The sequence below is a fragment of the Trichoplax adhaerens genome, genomic scaffold, assembly GCF_000150275.1.
Source record: "Trichoplax adhaerens TRIADscaffold_25 genomic scaffold, whole genome shotgun sequence".
Lineage (NCBI taxonomy): Eukaryota > Metazoa > Placozoa > Uniplacotomia > Trichoplacea > Trichoplacidae > Trichoplax > Trichoplax adhaerens.
The window spans coordinates 695,355-714,929 of NW_002060966.1; the positions used below are offsets into that span (position 1 = coordinate 695,355).

The following is a 19,575-nucleotide window of genomic DNA, read 5'->3' on the forward strand; positions in this document are numbered from 1 at the left end:
TTTACTTTTTCTTTTGTGAGGAAACTAGCTGGTGCTGTCGTTCTCGTACTAAATGTTGCAAATTATGATTTGTGACTGTCGTAGTCAGCCCACGACAGGGAGACCTGGGCCTTTGAAGTTGTATGAATGCTAGAGCTACAACAGCCAAGTATGCCCCAACGGGCTAAGCATATACTAGTCTTAGACTTTTAAAATAGTTTTATTGAGTGAAGGTAGTCTTGCCATCCAAGACTACTCTGACCCCACGGTCAACCGACAACTGAACTCACGGTCAATCGACAACTGTCCTGCTAGTGAGAGCGCTGGGCTTTATATACCCTAGCTCGGTTGCACTCGGTGCACAGCTTAGGTAAACAACTCTAAAACATACAGCTTTTGTATAGCCGACTGTCTATATAGTTTAGTATGGCAGACGGCGTAAACAACACTAATGAGTTATGAACTAATTAAGGGCCAATTAACAACCAAAGGCTCAGCACAAAGTAACAGAAATTACTATTGTGTGAATATTACTTATCACCTCTGTAAATACATTGCTCTGCACAGTCTACAACAAGTATAACTAGACTACTAATAATGTTACAATTATCCCATAGCTAATAAATAAATGTTATTAACAATTAATAAAATCTTAATTACTAATTACTAATTACTAAGGCTAATGCCACAATTAATTGACGGAGTCTATACTCCGTCATAGTCAGTGATTTAACCTCTTTGATTATTCAATTGATCTAACGTTTTAATTCCGACTTCCTGTGTCTATAGGTAGAATATACTTATGAAATGGGCAAGAATTGCGTCAAATTTTGATAACGTTAATAGCAATGCATAAACCTAACATCCTTACAAAGAAATCTAAATTTATGAACTAAATTGTATTAAAAGTAGCTGGAATCAAATAATAGCGTAAACCAAAATGATTGATCAAACCTCCATCGCTATATCAGACATTCTTCTTGAGCAGTCGAAGGACTAAATAGAAATATAAAATACAGGAAATGATTACATAATTTGACTAAAAATAATTTAGATCAAAATAATAAATCTTAACAATTTATTTATTTTGCAACTGAAGAAGATAGTGTAAATTAAAGATAGAGCTAAACAGTGTCAGAAAAGCCTTTGTACAGATAAGCTTGCCTACACTCTTTGCTATTGCATATCTGAAATCAGCAATTTATTCAACATTATAAAATATTATTATTCAAAATATTGGCGATAAGTTTATTTGAATTTGTTATTATATAAATGTACATGTGTTACGGTTCATCATTACCGTAAATAAAAAAAAAGATATTTATTCATATTTTTTCTAATGTAGAGTTGTGATATGTTAAGTTGTTAATGGATTTTCATTAATGAATGTGTGATAAAGATTGTCACACTTGATTAGTGAGTTGTTAAGTAACAAGTCTAGTTGATTTGTTAATTGGAGTAAGAGTGGCAAACACTCAATATTAATTTACATATATTTATTCTATACTGACTATCATAAATACTTATATGTTATACAAAATCAAGTATATTGTAAATAGAATTATGCCGATAGAAACTGGCACAGGTATATAAGAGCGTGCCTTTAATCATAGAAGGAGTTCTTATATTACATTGCCTAGTAGTATATTCTATCGTTCGAATAAAGAGGATTTATGAAGTTATCTGGATATTCTTACTGCTAAATAAGGTCTTATACTGAGCTGGTCGAGTTAGTGAAGCTTATTGGCAACGGTATATTACGGTAGAGCGGTTACGCTAGAAATAATTAGTTACTTAAGCCACAAATGACGTTAAGACAGCATGTAAAAACACAATAACTGACTGCCCTTATGAAAACACCTAATAAATTACTAACAGTTGCGAAACTTATGCGTATCCTACTACCATTTCTATACCTTCAGTACTATAGCTACCCCCATCATCATGGTGGTGCATCACACGAACATGCATCACTCTGATCCTTGTACTAACGCTTGCTGAAAGCAGCTCACAACGAAGAAATGTTCTATTTATATCTTGATCTAAGATATCTAAATAAGTAATCGGAGTTAACCATAGGAGAGTTCATCACAAAGTAAGATGCTGGATAAAGTGCTTTCAATGGTAAAGAGCAAATTGTTAATGGAGCAAGCTACATAGCTAAGAAATTTAATCATATTCTACGAATCACCTCTTTAGCTGATCATATAACAGATTTTCAGGTGATTTTACTGTCTTCGACATTATTATTACTTCATTCTCTTTTTCGCTTGTTGCCTTTCCTACTTTATCGTAACTGTTATTCCCTTTCCCTTTTTCCATTGCCCTAATCACGCATAATATCCCTATTATCAATGCTATTTTCTGATTTCTGGGAGATTCCATGTTCACCTACGAGTACATATCCGATATAATACAGCAAATATTAAATTAATACTGGCTTCTAAACAAACTTAATTAGGAGGCGTTGAAGAAAAGGGTTTTAATTTAGAAGAAGGATTAATTTATGCTTTAGTTTAATCGCACAGCCATTACAGAATTATATAAGACCCATTTGTGAGAAAATGTGTTCTTTATTGCGTAGCATAAATCCTATAAGATTAAAATTAATTATTGGTACTTTAGATCAGCGTGTAAGCTGTTACAAAGGACATTAGCTAAGAAAGTGGAAGAAATAAATAATATAGCTGCAAAAATAGTCAAAATGCGAAGTTTTTATTAAAATTCAACATTAAAAATTTTATGGAGGTATTTAGGGCACAATAAAACTGTTTGCAAATATCTCTAGGCAAATAACTTTTGCGCCAAGTTTTGTCTAAGTATAGCCACATAAAGATATTACTTATGTCGCTTTTACAAAGCAGCTCCATTATATACCGTGCATTATCTTTTTTAAATGCTAAAGCTACTTATTAATCCACAAAAAATAACCGAATAAATTTCAATTTACTGAAAAGAAGAATAAAGCTTGGATTAAGGATGAGTTATTTCCTCAAGCTTTCTTGTCAAATTACGTTAACAAAATTAACTGGCGTAACCTGTTAAAGCCTAAATCTAAAAGGCAATTTCGACTGGACATTGCAATCATGAACAAAATTAATTACTTACTGTATAAGCCCGTATTCTTGAAACTTTAATGAATTCGTTCGAAATTTTGTCATAAAATCTACTTGCTACTGGTTACAAAAAATAAAATCTTGAAACTTGCCACAATGTATATTCCGTACACTGAATCCCCTCTGATAATATATTTTCAAAAAATAATTATCATAAAATAATTATGCTTTGGCATAATTTAAACTTTGTAATAAAAATACGTAAAGTAAACAGACTTTTAAGTAGGTACTGATTTAAACCCTCTATTACTGAAAGTCAAATATACTCAGGTAGGTACCTTGCAGATAGAATTCTTGTTATCACAGAAACATCTACAAATTCACACAGCTCAACTTAAGTCAACTCTAAATGTTCCCTTTATATAGGAACCATTTACCTTGCAAACAACATTGATATTATTATTCTACCTTAATTTCAAGGTAACACGATAACATGTCTGTACCGCTAAGCATTATTACGAGGGCTAGTAAATTTGACTTCACTATTCTTTAATTTGGGATTGTTTTAAAATAGTGCTTAAGTGCAGCTCCAAATAAGTTTAAGACTAAGATTAAAAGAAAGCATATAATCAACTGCAGTGAACTATAACATCTACGTTATCTTCGCCCTGAATTTTTAGGTCGATCTCTGGAGCTAGATTATACAACTTTATAGCATAATCATATCTTTTCAGTAAGTGATAGATGTTCCCTATGTCATAGTATGTTCTAGAAATATGAAGATTATTAGGATTTAATATGGCTAACCGAGTTCGTAAGTAGTTCTGATCCATAGAAAGGGCTTCAAAATACAGGCTCTGTTTTCAGCACACGTATCCAAGTCAGGCATAGAAAAATGACACATCTAGGCTTTCCTCTCCTAGAGCTTACTGGCGAATTATTAAGGATTTCTAGTATAGAACTGTTGCTTTCTGATTGCATTGTTAAAAAGCATAAATTTCTGCCATATTGTAATAAGATCAGAAAGAATCAACAAAATTCACTCCAACTACAAGCAAGCGGATTTTCTGGGATTTCATAAACATAAATAGGGCTGCATCTAAGCGACATTGAGCCTTATAGACAATACCGATATTGTCTAAGCAGTATGCAACATCTGTACTACTTTGGCCAAAGTTGATCAGAGGAATTTGAAGCGATTTTTGATACTTAACAAGAGCTTTGTCAAATTGACCTTCCATCTAATGCGAGTACGGTAAGCAATGTAATACTAAGATCTTTCTGCATATAAACTATACTCTTTTAGTAATTTCAACCGCATATCTAATGATTTTGCAAAGATCTTTCTATCTAGTTTGTATCTTCTTGTAATACTAAGATCTTTCTGCATATAAACTATACTCTTTTAGTAATTTCAACCGCATATCTAATGATTTTGCAAAGATCTTTCTATCTAGTTTGTATCTTCTTTGATATGCGATTACTAATCCAATATCATCGTGAGACATGGAAACTAATAAGTTAGTTACTTCTACTAATTTAAACCAAAAATTAAGCAGTTTTCGCAGCATTTGCAAGGAATGATCATATTCCTTATTTCTCCGATACATAATGCCTAAGTTACGGTAAGCTTCTACCGTATCCAAGTGATACTCGCCTAAAATCTGAATCAGCATAAAATATGCACTATTACTTATAGTAGTAGATTGATACCAAAGACATTTCAAACCGAATAATGGAGCTAAATGACCTAAGCATCTAGCCGTTCGTAAGTCATTCTGTAGTTCTTCAGATAAAATTTTAGTTTGCATACAATAATGCATGGCTTCTTGGTATTTTCCTAGTTGTGGAGAGATTTTCGATATATCGAGATATATATCGCATGCTAGCAGATGATTTGGATTTGTATTTGATGGACAATCTAAATAGCCAATTGTTGCTACCACTTAGAGATATGTCGATAACGCGCCTTGAAAATTTCCTAGACAATCTCTAGCCAAGCTAGCGGATCGAAGCTTTTTCATTCAAGTCAGATTATTCAAAAAGAAGCAGGATTTTTGCTCGTAGTAATTACCCCTAAGATCAACCGAACTATTCATCTGCATGTTAATTCGTATACATGGTTTACTTATTCGTCAGCTATCCCAATTTAGATTTATATATTATTTTCTTCAACAAAATGCTCAGTAACTGAAATGTACACAAGTTTAGTAAATGTAGGGTATCGTAAATTTTCTGAATGGGTTACTTATATAGCCTTTAGTGGTGTAGTGATCAAAACTAATTGCTTTTGCACTACGAACATAGCAGTACTATACTTGAATGGCATCATCGAATTTTCAATTATGCCTAAAGTAATTGCTCTAGAACTTTAAATTTACTAATGAATTATATAATATAATATAAACACTTACTACAGCAATTAAGTTTTAAAAGTATCAGTAAACTGGCAGTAACAATCACAGCAGGTGATACGATAATGAATTTCTGTGATGAGAAAATTTGGCAAAATGAGTTAGCATGCACTCTACCAACTTAAAATCGTACTATATTCCGTGGAATTTCCATGTGTTTCGCTAATTATTGATTAATAAGGCTAAATTAATATGAAGCTTTAATTGCTTAGAAAGAGATTTCAGCGCCGTAATAATCAAATAAAGTGCAAAATAAGAAAGTAATTCCATCGTATCGTCTAATGAAAAGCTTATTACCAGCATTATCATTATTCTTTTCCCCTGCACAAAGGTAACGTCTCTAGTTACATAATGACGCATCCCAATAAAAGTAATGTTTCGTTATAAGAATTCTATGACCAACCTTACTTGCAAAGGGATCAAACCACAAATTTTTTAGCTTGTAATGGATTTCAAAAGCCAATATATGATAAATACATAGGCGTAATACCGGTACATAAATGACATACTACACTAAGGACTAAAAAGTTCAACATCTTACATAGCGTAATGTAGAGTTCGATAAGTCAACGGTGGTAGATTTAATTGCTACGTAGAGAATAACACTAAGATCTTAGTAGAAGAAAATACTTCATTGTAGACTATAATTGCGTATAATGTGTAGACATGATGAAGCAGCACGTAAACTGCTCGCGAAATAATATGAGAAAATAATAGCAGTGTGACTATTACAACTAACAAAATCTGTAGTATTATAGCTTAGAGACAGTAGGAGATAAAACACGTACAGAGAACTAAAATTCAGGACTAGACGCAGCTTTTACTATAAAAGATTACGTAACGATAAATACTTGCAGAAAATAGCAAAGACGGTAAGTGCTATAAATAATAAAATGCAGCAAGCTATATTTGAATATATCTGGTAGCTAATAGACTGCAAAGATATCGATATTCAACAATACAGAGCACAAAATGTCTATAAATAAGAGAATACGACAGCTTTAGTACGACCTAAATACATAGACATAGAACACCGTAAAGTAGAATGAATTATTACTTTCCAGTTATTTTTAATTTTAGCGTTCACTGTAATACCTATATATTACAGTAGTTTAGCGCATCAATCATATATTCTCATTGGTCGATGTATTCATAGCATGAGATATTTTTTATATAGACTTTCAATTAATTTTCATCACCAGCAGTAAACTTTTTTTCCAATTTTTCTATTATATTTCCAAGTTGGCAACTACTTAAGATTTTGATTAAACGATCCAACTTCGCTTTTTTAGGATATCTACCATACCATTCGTCTAATAATTTCATGCAATTTGAGAATCTTCCATCCATGCTGTCAATAATATCTTCAACATCTGCTGAATGAAATTCCTACTTATAAGCAAATTGTTTCAACTTCTTTCTGGTGATAATTCGGCAATAATCTCAAAGCATTCTCTTCTCTTTTCATCTGAAATGCAAATGGGATAGCATTAAGTTATGGAGCGTAACAGTGTTAGAGTATGAAGTACTACTAAACTGAAATAGCTAGCACACCACATTAGCTATTCTTCTAGATCTCATATCGCAGTTATTGTTATATCAAAATCTATTCTGGGAACACACATACTCTGAAATCTAAGCTGGAATAGCATCTGAAATTTTTTTCTTATTTTCCGCACTAAGTCGCTATTTCAAGCTGTGGTGTGCTTTAGAAACTACGCGTAATTGAGACGAATTGACTATTATTGCTAATTTACCATCTTATAATGCCATCTTAGTAGCTATTTCTCCTTGCCGAAAAGTATTAGATTCTTGTATAATAGGTTCAGTATCTATCAGTTTGTGTTAATAGAAACAGGTCATATACATATGTCGATATGCAATTATAGCAGATATTATAGCATTGTTCTAGTTATAACAGAGCTCTAAATTTAATTTTGCGTAAATAAAAGAGAATGAAATCGTACAGATTAAATTACTTCCACAGATTCTATCAATCTGCTGAATTTAAGCAACTTTGCTTTATCATAACACTATTCTTAATGCATAAATGAGATCTACGTTTAAGCTCTTATCACTACTTGATCAATAGCGACGGTATTAACGAAATGATATAGTATAATTACGATAGTCCGTTAACTATTTTAAATTATATTTTTTTAGTATTGTCATGCAATTGTAAGTCACAAATTATAGAAATCTAGTAAGAATTCGGTATAGGACATAATACGTATCTGATAAATGAATTACAAGAGAGTACTTTTCTAAGAATTTAGTAACATTAGTTAAAAGCCATCAACGACGAATCAAAGACCATACCAATTTTTCCGTAAGACTCTACCTACAAATTAATCACCTTGTTTGTCAGATTCTTTTCTTATCTTATATTCTAGATTTACTTGTAGTGATTGAACTAAATAATCAATATTTTATCAAACGGAATTCTTTAATACAGCTAATCGCGATTTTCCATTAGCGAATGCGGTACATGATATAGTATTAATTTGATAAACGTAATTATCCCTTAGATATATGATCGTAGTTCAATAATTACAAGGAATAACATATAAGTCATGAAATTTTTTGTGTAAACCTGACTAAGTCGCCTATTGACCAAATAGAACAGAATTTTCTTATTATCAATGTTATTTTGTGATCTTAAAAGCCTCTGTACTCATTTATAGGCGAATAATATAGCAAATATTAAATAAATATAAACTTCAAAAGTAAACTGAAAAAGAAGCCTCTGAAAAATGATTTTTAATATTGTAGAAAGATAAATTTATGCTTTAGCTCAGTCGCTCAACTTAAGTTTTACGATGTTTACTTGCTCATCATAAAGCATTTATCAGCTAATATCCTATAGAAAGATTATAATTTCGCATTACAGTTATAAGATCTAATCCAAATTTAATCTATAGATTGCCATTTATTTTTAAGTATCTCCAATGCTTGACAGCGACTTAGATTTCTTACCGTAGTGTCTTAATCCCTTGTATGAATTATCTATTTCACTAAGGACTGCAGTATTTGCATCTATCCTTGCGAAGATCAACTTATACTATTTTATATTCTACACGATAGTACAATCATCATTATTAATACTTGAAACAATTACGACATAGCGCATACAGATTTGTTTGAAATTGTAATGTTGATATCCTTAAAGGTACTGCAAAAGTAACAAAGCTAATTTTATTAGATAATATAGTACAAGATTAACGTAACATATCGTAAAGTTACAGTAAATAGCAGAATAAAAACGGAAATTAAACTTGCTTTTCGTCGAAGTTATGCTATAATAATGCTACAGTATGGTACTTTCCGGAAACAGGAAATAGTTTTGACGTCACAATTGATATCATTTAAAAATTGTAACGTTCATACTAGGTCATTACAACGAATATGAAGGACTTACTGGGAAGTAAATTTTGATCTTTCTCGACATCAATGTTACATTCTTGGATTTTTCTTGACTTTTCTTTAATTTCATCTGCCATATGTTTCATTTTTTCTCCCAATTTTTGTAATGAATTCAAAGAATGCCTTGCTAATAGATCGCAAACCTTATAAATATCTCGATCACTACAACCTAAAAGGATATCCAACAAAGCTGCAGAACGTTCAGCTTTTATTTGTTGTCCATTCATAAAATCAATATCTTCAGGCATTAAGATACCCATTCGTAGCAAAAAATGCTTAATATGATCATATGGCTCCGCGCTCTTAAAGTCTTGACGATAATGCCATAACACTTTACGTATATTGTCGCTTAAAGCTGGCAGACTTTGTGAATCTAAAGCTAGAAACGTTCAAATAGACCCATAAGATAAATCTTGATCATGCTTACTATGCTTATAATATTGTAGATGTAATATATTTGGATTTCACCAACAACATGCTTCTTTTTAGCAACTGTGGTAATGTTGAAAACGAGAACATAAAACGTGAAACATAATTTAATCTACATGTATAACAATAGCATTAATAAATCCACAAGGTATATAGCTATAGAAATAAAGGTAATATCTTATCTAAACAGAAAATTTGATGAAATAAAGTACCGCTATTCTGTTAACAGAATGGATGTTTAATTTCTTTGTTACTTCAACAACATAAACTAAAATAATGGAATAGCAACGGAAATTAAACTTATTCTCCCGACAATAAAACGTATCCTATTCAGGACGGCAATTAAAACTTATTTAGTAAACTCACTAACCATTTGTGTAATCTAATTGCTTGCTAGCTGCCTTGGAACGTTTTCTTTTAATTCCAGAAACTGGTGACATTAGCTCTGAATATTCGCGGCTATTATGCATTGAAGGCATATCAGCAACAGTTTCGCAGTCAGACTCATTTTCGTCTTCTTCTATAATACAAGTACATTTGAACTTTATTATATTATCATTACAATCGTAATTGTTATATAAAATTGAAGATGGAAGAATTCCTAAACTAGAACTTTATTTCTGAAAGCAAACGATAAATAATTAATAAAAGCGTCAGTTTTAAGGTTACATCGTATGTTGGACATTACAAGGTTGCTGAAAGATCAGATCAACTGTATGAACTTTAGTTTATCAATAAATGCGACACTATAACTACGAAGAATTATCCAAAAATGATTCATAATTTTTTACCTCGCTCTCGTTTTCGCCGGTCCTCTATCCGACTTTGTGGTAAGTATTGCTCTCCATTAATTTTTCTCATTGCCTGAATTGAACAGAAAGATCTAATTATCAATGTTATTTGTTGATTCTCGGAAGATTTTATACTCATCTATATTTGAAATAATATTGCAAATATGAATCAATCTTAACCTCCGAAACAGACTGAACTAAAAGCTATGAAGAAAAATATTTAAATTTTGGAGTAGAATAAATTTATACTTTACTTTAATAACCCTGTTTACGTTGTACAATATTTATTAATTGCTCATCGTAAAATATTTATAAATCAATATTGCATGCAAAAGCTACTATTTCACATTAAAGTTATAAAATCTTATAACAAATATAATCTATCAATTATCACTTATTATGAGGTATCTAAAATAATGTAAGAGCTACTCTGATTCCTTTACTATCTTAATTCCATCCATGAATTATTTGTTTAATTAAAGACTAAATTATTTATGTCTATCTTTGCAATGATCAACTTATATTATTTAATATTCTAAACGATAGTATAATCATGAACTTTTAATTCTACACATTTAACACTATATCGTATTCAAAAACTGTTTAAAATTATAATATTAATATCTTTTACTATGTAACTAATGGTGCTAAATTTTATTAGATCATCTCATACTGCTACTATAAAAGTTCCTTGATTCTCTAATCGTATTTCTATTGATGAAATAACGTCATGATTACCAATTGTCATATAGTTAGTTACTTATAGCCAGAGAAAATCGCTTAACAATCTCAATTACTAAACCATTTCACTTGCATTTCCTTTATGAGAGCTGCTATGCCGTTAGAGCGATAATATACCTTGGAATATGTCTTCGCATTATCAGCCGACGATGTTAGAGTATCTTCTTTACCACACGTTGATAGTTTTGATGGATTAGAGAAAGTAACAACTTGATCTGATGATGTTGATTTGATACCTTTACAGGGCGAACGCGACGAAAAGAGTACTATGGAAAGACATACAAATTATAATTAGAAATTGTAGATTGGATTCCTTTCTGTAATATAAAAATTTTGTATTATACCGAATATAGATAGCTTTGCAGTCTGTTTCTACTATACTCAAATATAGTTTGTTATGTTTAGTTATTTATAGCACCTGCAGTCTTCATTGTTTCCTACAATCATTTGCTATTACTTTGTCTGTTTATGGCAAATATCATATCCAATTCTACAATCCTGTTCTCTGCGTGAGTTCTATCTCTTAATTTATAAGTACTGATGATTTATGCCATAGATTCGCCAGTTGAACTAGCCGCAATAGTAGTACTTCCTCACGTTACTTCACGACAGCTCATATGCTGATCTACCGTAACTACCGCATTGTATCTCCGCTATTGTCTACAACACAGTATCCACTTTTATTAAAACCCTTTCCATAATTTCTGAGAATAGCTACCAAATCCGCAGCCGCTGACTCTCCGAACCCTCCATCACACTTTTAAACTATAAAGTGCCAATTAGTTTTAATATCAATCTTGTAATACTGCTCTATAAAGTAAAATTGCAGAAACTTATATATTTCATTTTGAGTTGTAAGGTATTATTTTTGGCTCTATCTGTAGGATCTAGGTAAAAACTGCCTTGATAAAGTATTAGAAATCTGCTAATTGATACAAGCAATTAATTATTAAAGAGTGCCGTATGCGTGCTAACGCTTCTGAAGATACTTCACTGCAGACTTATATACTGCTATATGGCACCTACTTCATTATCATTTGGTGTACAGTTTGCATTAAGTTATCGATTACCTTCTGTAAGACAGTATAATATTGTATTCTAAGTTGATGATATATTTAGTAATGTCTACCGTAGGTGTTGTGTTCAATATGTGATAGATATTCTCGTTAGAGGCTTAAGTATTAAAGATAGCTAGCTTAGTAACTGTAATCCTTTTGAAGAGGAGCGCTACAGTGCTCACACTAGAGCTTCACATGAAAGGTGTAAACTATCCTGTATTTGAGATGCTAATACTAAAGTGTGTAGTAAGTAAGGTGCTAAGACTGTAAACGCGGAAAGGTATATAAGCAAGTAGTTTACTATAGTAAGATAGTTCTTTCTTGTTAATAGAAGACCTCAGCTAATCGATTACGTTGTATCTTCGTAAAGGAGGTTTTGTTCGATAAATCTTAATTTTGTAAAGTTTTGAAGATTCTTGATCTATCAACCTCACACCTTCTAAATTCAAGTATTCTCTAAATAGCTATAAGCTGATCTTGCAACTCTTTCGAGCTATTAATCACATTCATGGAGAAAGTATTTTAAGAAAGAACATATCAAAATCAGTCTTAATCAAGAACTATGGCGCTACTAACTATGATCATCGTAATCGGTGACAAAATTTTCATACTATATGGAGGATTTATTATTGAAACCTTCCGTTAACAGCGTTAGAAAACCAATACACGAAATTACCTGAATCCCAACCTTTCATGTTTGCTAGCTTATGCTTGGTACGGCATTTAGCGTTAGTGCATTTGATTATTCGTGCTGCAACATGACTAGAATAAGCCATTAATTGATCACATTTTAGGCAAGGAAAAAAATATCCGCAGTCAAATTCTTGTCGCTCAGGGTAAACATCCTTCACGATTTTCGATAGCATTGTTTTAAAATAAACATATAATTGATCGTTGCTTAATGCTGAAATTGCTTTCGTTTTAATCTGATAATCTTCTTTCGGTTCGCCTATAATTTCGTAGCAATACTGAATTCTAATATGTGATGCACTCTTTCCAACTATTATAGTATAATTACCATGTTTTGGTAAGTATTTAGCGCTATGATAATATAATTCAACATCCAATTCTGATTGGGATGACAGTAAAAACTGATGAAAGATTTGATCTGTAATATATAGAGGTGAGTGTTTGTCGTAACCTAGATAAAGCCAAGACGATTGAAATCCGCATTTTAATTCGTTGCCTGTTTCTTTCTTACGTAAAGATAATAAATACGGGAGAAAATACTGTTCATATGTACTAGCTTTTATATCCTCCAGATTTCTTGAAGCTTTGTAAATTAAACGATTTTGTTCCATTACTTGTAGCAGAGAATCAATATCTTCTTCCAATAATGCTTCATGACTTATTGCACACTTTACGGAGGCTTTAGTAACGATTCCATAGTCCCTAGCCCATTTGCAATATTCTCTGCTCTTGCTACTGCTGGCAAGACGACGTTGCTTATAATTATCGACCAATGTAGAAATTTTGCGAAAGTTATCGTAAAACCAACTTAATTCTGTAACTATAAGACTATCAGTCTCACTGTATTGACTAAATATTATTTCTCCTATGCCGTGTAAAAATTTTAGAACGTTTATAATCTCACTCTGCTCCATTCTGTTTGTAGCTTTAGTGTAAACTTGTTCTAGTGTCTGAATATATTGCATACCGGTGGAATTCTGCTTATCTAGAGTATGGCTAATATTCCTATCAGATACTAGTATAGGATTATCGAATAATTCCGCCATTATGTACCATTTAAGTTTAATTTTCTGTTTGAAGAACGGAACGTCTAGGATACAATTTTGAATTTTTTCGCATAATTTGTTCCAGCTACTGCTATTGACCGTCTCCTCTAAATCTTTACTCTGATTTCCATCAACTGTATTGATTATTATTTCCGGAGAATAAAAGTGTGATTTATACTGTGGCATTTTCATATCCAACTCATCCATAAATTGACTTCGTCTAGTCCATTGCGCTTCTTCTGTTAATTTATCATCGCTATTAGTGGCAACAAATAGAATGATTGGCAATGGAATTTCGTCCTCTTGACTATCAATGCTAATATATGACTGATTCTCTTTTGTATTCCAATCAATTGCATTAATCAGCCATTCCTGAAATGAAGTCATATAATCATGGCGACCAACACCGTAATCACTACTGACAATTTTATCCAGTTTGACACTGACATCAAAAGGAGCAATGTAAACATTATGCTGAAATTTGAAGGGTTGATAGTAAGCGTGATTGTTAAAATTCCAAATTTTAGCAAACTGATTAGCATGGTAATATTTACGCCTCTGATGGAATTTCTGGAAACATCGCGAGAAAGACGGTGAAGATAAACTTTTAGTAGTTTCATTAAGCAGGCTGATAATATTGTCACTAGCTGTGGTGATTTCGTTATCATTATTATTAACGGGATAGTCTATATCGATTTTGTCATCTATAATTTTATCACTACTCGAAATGGCAATTCTACTTTTATCACTAGACTGATTGTTGCCTATTTCAAGAGCAGCGGAAAAAATTCTTTGTAACTCAGGGTTTGGTGATATATTCCCCTGCTTTTCTATGACTGATAATACTTTATTATCGATGAAAGATTGTCTATCAAAAATAATTTTTTCGTCCGAATTACTTGCTTGTTTTATGGTATCCAAGTTGATTAACACCGTTGTAGCATTAGGAGAACTTTCAGGTTGTTTGGTTAGTAATTTATATATAAAAGATTTGTCTTCATGATTTGGTCCAATAAGCATTATATTTGCAAAGTTATTTGAAAATTCACCACGAACAAGCGCTGTTTCAAAGGCTTCTTTAAATTCTCTTATAGCTGTCCCTGATTTGAAATTTCAATATTAGTCAAGAAATAAACGGTCTATCAAAATCGAAGCCTAAGCAGCTGTCTATTTGAGATTTTTATTTCAATTAGTAGTTTATCTAATTTCATTTGAATAATACTGTATAGCATCGCACGTTATTTGATCAGCTAATCATTTAATTAAGCAAACTATCATTATTAATGATCTTTCTACCGTATTTAAAATTATAACAAGTAGGAATGAAGCTATTTCTATATCAGCTACTTATATGCTGAAGAAATAATTGCTATATCAAATCAACATGTTGCAAGACCCAATAATTATTCCATGAACAAAGTGAAGTGCGATAAATTGACTTTGTACTCACTAGCTATGGTTAAAATAGAGCTTTTGTCCCTAACTTTTACACTAACAGATTTCCTTGCAGTAGTTTTTTGCTCGGATAATTCACTCTCGCTATAATCTATTAATAAGATAATAAAATACTGATTAACTTTCGTCATAAAATTATACAATCTTCATTAAGTAGTATTAATGAGCTGTACTACCTGATGATGATGAAGTTAGCAATAGTCCAGTCACCGCACATTGACGGTATTTGCGTTTTGTCTTTGATGATATAAATATTTTACGACTTGCCATTTGCTGCGAATAGCCTTCATCGTCACTTTCGCTATACGCTCGAATTCTTATACCTAAATTAAATTTCAATATTTCTAGTTAAATCTTTATACTCGTCATATAAATACGGATATTTGACCGGAACTATGAACGGCCAGTTAATAAACATTAGCTATTTTAAATAGTATTCGGAAGTCTCGGTCTCAAATACGTCAGCAAATATCGACAATTATGTCTAATGCATTCGATTAAGCAATACCACTTATTAGTCGTACTATTTTTGCTATTCATAGGTAAAATATCAACTGTAGTATCCTCTATATTAAAACTCTTATTATTTGTTACACTAGTGCTACCTGGCAATTAAAAATTAAGAAAATATTGGTACGTCATTGTTACAGAGTTATACACTTTAGTATCGAGGTAATAGCAGAAACAATTATGTTAGGATAATTTTGTTGATTTACCCCTATATGAAGAGTTTCTGATTTAGTTATGTAATATTTAAATGTAACTCTAGCTTTTATGGTGATACATACAGCCTACTGAAATTATTAGCTTAATTAGGGAATCGAGAATAATCTTCTTACAATTCAAATCACTGTGATTTTAATTTACTTATGGTAGATTGTAGATTATCGTAGAAATGTTCCGTGATAGACGATTTTGTAATCTGACGATTTTTGATTAGTCAATGGATATCTATGTTCGTAAATACTGTTATCTTAATTAGGTAGCAGTAGATAAAATTAGCGTTTGATTCATTATCAGGTTTAAACGTCAATATCACTAACTAGGGTGTCTTTGCGATTGTAAAAGAGTCTATAAATACGATAAATCGTATAATAAAGTGAGTTCTTATGATTAGTGTTTAAGATAAGATACGAGGCGTCTAAGTCTTTTTGTAGTCTGCTAGTATAGGAAAACAGTTCATGAAAGAGTAGATACTGCTCCCTGATATGTGCTTCAGGGAATCGACTGATTGATCGTGCATTACGTTATCTTGTAGCAAAGCTGTTTTGTAACAGTAATGACATTCTTTTGAAATATTTTTTCAATTAAAAGAATAGAAATGAGAGTTTCTAAAAGGATTATATGGAACAAAAATATCCTGCAATTAAGCCAAAAAATATTCGTAAGAAAGTTCGCTTCTTTGACTGTACATAATTCTTATCTCTAATGATGCGGAATATACCACGTTTCATTTAATAATCGTCATCAATTTGAGCTACAGAAATTACTGCTAACTCTAGCAAACAAAGTATTCTATTATAGAATTAAAGGCTATTTAATTACCTTTATATATTAATAATCTAGACATCATAAACAAGAGAATTTGAATTATTTCTGCTCGTATTACAATCTATAAGACTTGATATTCATTTGAAAATTCTCATCTTATGTTTCTACTTGATGGAAAATCTAGATACTTACTACATCAGTATGGTTTAAACGTAAACTCTGTTACTAATATAAATATAAATATTTTAATACGTAATTTTACTGTCACAATATATTTGAAAGCAATTATTAGTGCTGTAATCTATTGCTACAGCTACCCTTACGGTACATGAAGCAGCACAGTACTTGTAATAAATTTTACTTTAACCTGTAAGATTAATTCCTCAGCCTATGGTACAGCAACTAGAATCTTTAGGTTAATGCACTAACGAATGGCTCGATATAACGTAACTCTCATACTTTTTATTGTTCATTATCCAAGTTATGCAATCTATCAGTCGTTATAAATATATTTGTTACGCTATCAGTATTTCTTTGAAAACAATGATATAACACATTTGTAAGCAATTATCAGAGCTGAAATCTATTGCTACAAGTACCCTTGCGACATATAAAACAACACAATACTTATAGAAATTTTGTAGTATAGTCAAACACAGCTTATTACTCGTGCATAAACTAACATACAAAATCGAGTGCGAAAAATTATTTGGTTTATCTTCTTAATACAACTATTTTGTACCTGGGTGATCGCTTGAATTATCAGACAGTATCCTGACATTTGTCTCCCCATCGTTACCTTCATTACTACTTAATGGTTCCTCTATGAATTTAGCTATCTTATCAATTTCGTCCTTCAACCACTGAAAGTCTTCTATATCTTGTTCATTGCAACTATTTCCATTATTTCCATTATTTTCGCGATTTATCAATGAATATGGACGGCCTGAAAGTAATTTATATATCTTGCGTAGTTTATGATAAGCTGTCTTCATTTCTTTATATGGCTTTTGTTTCTTTATATCTACTAAGCAGCTTCTATCTAATGCTAGAATGCTATCGCTACTGCGTATATATTTTTCCCATCTAGTCTCACTATAATAGGATCTCACAAAATCGATTTTATGCTTATCGCAGATTTCTTTCCGAAATTTTAAACTTTCCATGTACTCTTTTTTAGAGGCGTCTAACATATTAAGACTCTTATATAATTTTGCAATTTCATCTCGAATATCTGCAATCAACAGGCGGCGATGGTTTGATATTCCATTTAGAATTTCCTTGGATTTTATTAAATTTTCCTTTGCTGTTTTGAATCTGGATTTTTCTAAGTGTGCTTTTCCGATCCCATAGAAAGCTTTACTCAATTCAACTTTATTTCTATACGTATCTTCTGGGACATTAACAACCCTGTTGTAAAAGAGCGTTGACACTTTAAAAGAATTATAATCACTTTCCCTGTCTTTCTTACGCTTGACTTTTCTCATTCTGAGAGATATTTCACCCAAAATGTTATTAATTTTTGCCCAAAATTGATAATCGTTGTATTCTTCATAATCCTTATTTTTTTTTATTACTATTTTGAACCAGCTATTAGCTTCTTTTAATTTATCTATAGCAAAGTAAGCTTTTCCTAAATATTCCGCTGAATCTATTATGTGCCAACTATTATCTTTAAAGTTTTTCTTCTTGATTCTATATGACCGCCGAAAGCAATCTATAGCTCGAAGATAATCACCCTGCATATAAAATAGATTGCCAATGGTATCATTAAGTAAAGCCAACTTGACAGTCATTTTTATATCCGACGGCAATGAAGATTTTAATTTATCCAAAAGTGTCTTAGATAAATTTGAAGGTGTTGAGTTTACAGTTGTTTCCTCAAAAATTTTTTGTATGCTTCGTAGTACTGTTATTGACTTCTTGACATTTTGAGGTTTACAGTTTTCAGTCGTTTTCTCAGTTTTCTCGTTTTCAATCATTTTCTCAATGCTGTTTTGCATGCTTCTTGATTGTTCTCTTACAGACTTCAGAATAACAGATCGAGCCATGTCATATTTATATTGTAACATATAAACACTTGCTTTACCACCTTGAACCAAAGTTAGTAAATTATTGGGTTCATTCGAATTTAAATTTCGAATAGCAACTTCAAAATTACGTAAAGCTTCATCATACTCTCCATTTTTGATACTTACATTGCCCATTATATACTGAGCTTCAGCAAGTAAAGAATTTAGAAATTTTTCTTTGAAATGTGACTTTTTTGCCTCAAAGTCTTTCTTAACTTTATCAAGTTGATGAAGCTGAAATTTAGACTTCATTAAACCAATCCAACTTCTACAAGTAAATCTGGTATAATCTTTATCATCAATGCACTCCAACTGCTCCGCATCCTTGTTCGTCTCATTATAACACTTTATTGCATTGTAATAGCTTCCATTATCGTAGTAATCGTCTGCTTGATCAAGTGTAGATATTAATTTTTCATTTAATGGTTTATTATCCATGTTTACTAAATTTTCTCAAGGCAGTATGTCTTTTTCATGCATCAGGTAGTAAAAATGTGATTACGCGTATAATTAACTATACGACAATATCTAACGTACTACTAAAATAAAATATGCCTGGATTGAAATCATTATAACCGCTCCCAATTTGCCTTTACAGCTATAATAACTTTGTGCATTGATGATCATGATATGGCGACGAATGCAACTGCATGAGTATTAAAAATAGTCACAGTCTGTAAAACTTGAAATTTAGAAAAACAACCGTCAATTATTCACTTTGAATTTAAATTATAGCCTTTGCTGCTTAGTAACGTAACTCGGAAATTCCCGCCATTGGCTCTCCTTTGTTAAGATGGCGAAACTAATTCTAGTTGCCCCACCTACTGATTAATTTCCATCGCTTATATATATGGCAAATACTAACATAAAAGGTTATTTCACGATACGTCTACAAACGCTCCTGTCAATTTACCGATTATTTGTTTATTT

The 19,575-nt window shown here is 31.6% G+C and overlaps 1 protein-coding gene across 1 annotated transcript; it reads right to left on the bottom strand.

Annotated features, from left to right (window-relative positions):
* Positions 1 to 8,835: 8,835 nt before the first annotated feature.
* On the bottom strand, positions 8,836 to 19,083 carry TRIADDRAFT_61614 (uncharacterized protein; the record flags this gene model as incomplete). Its single annotated transcript, XM_002117557.1, has 8 exons — positions 8,836 to 9,251; positions 9,672 to 9,821; positions 10,093 to 10,165; positions 10,951 to 11,099; positions 12,568 to 14,727; positions 15,078 to 15,173; positions 15,259 to 15,405; positions 17,316 to 19,083. 8 exons carry the CDS (start codon positions 19,081 to 19,083, stop codon positions 8,836 to 8,838), a joined length of 4,959 nt encoding a protein of 1,652 aa, XP_002117593.1.
* Between the last annotated feature and the right edge of the window lie 492 nt (positions 19,084 to 19,575).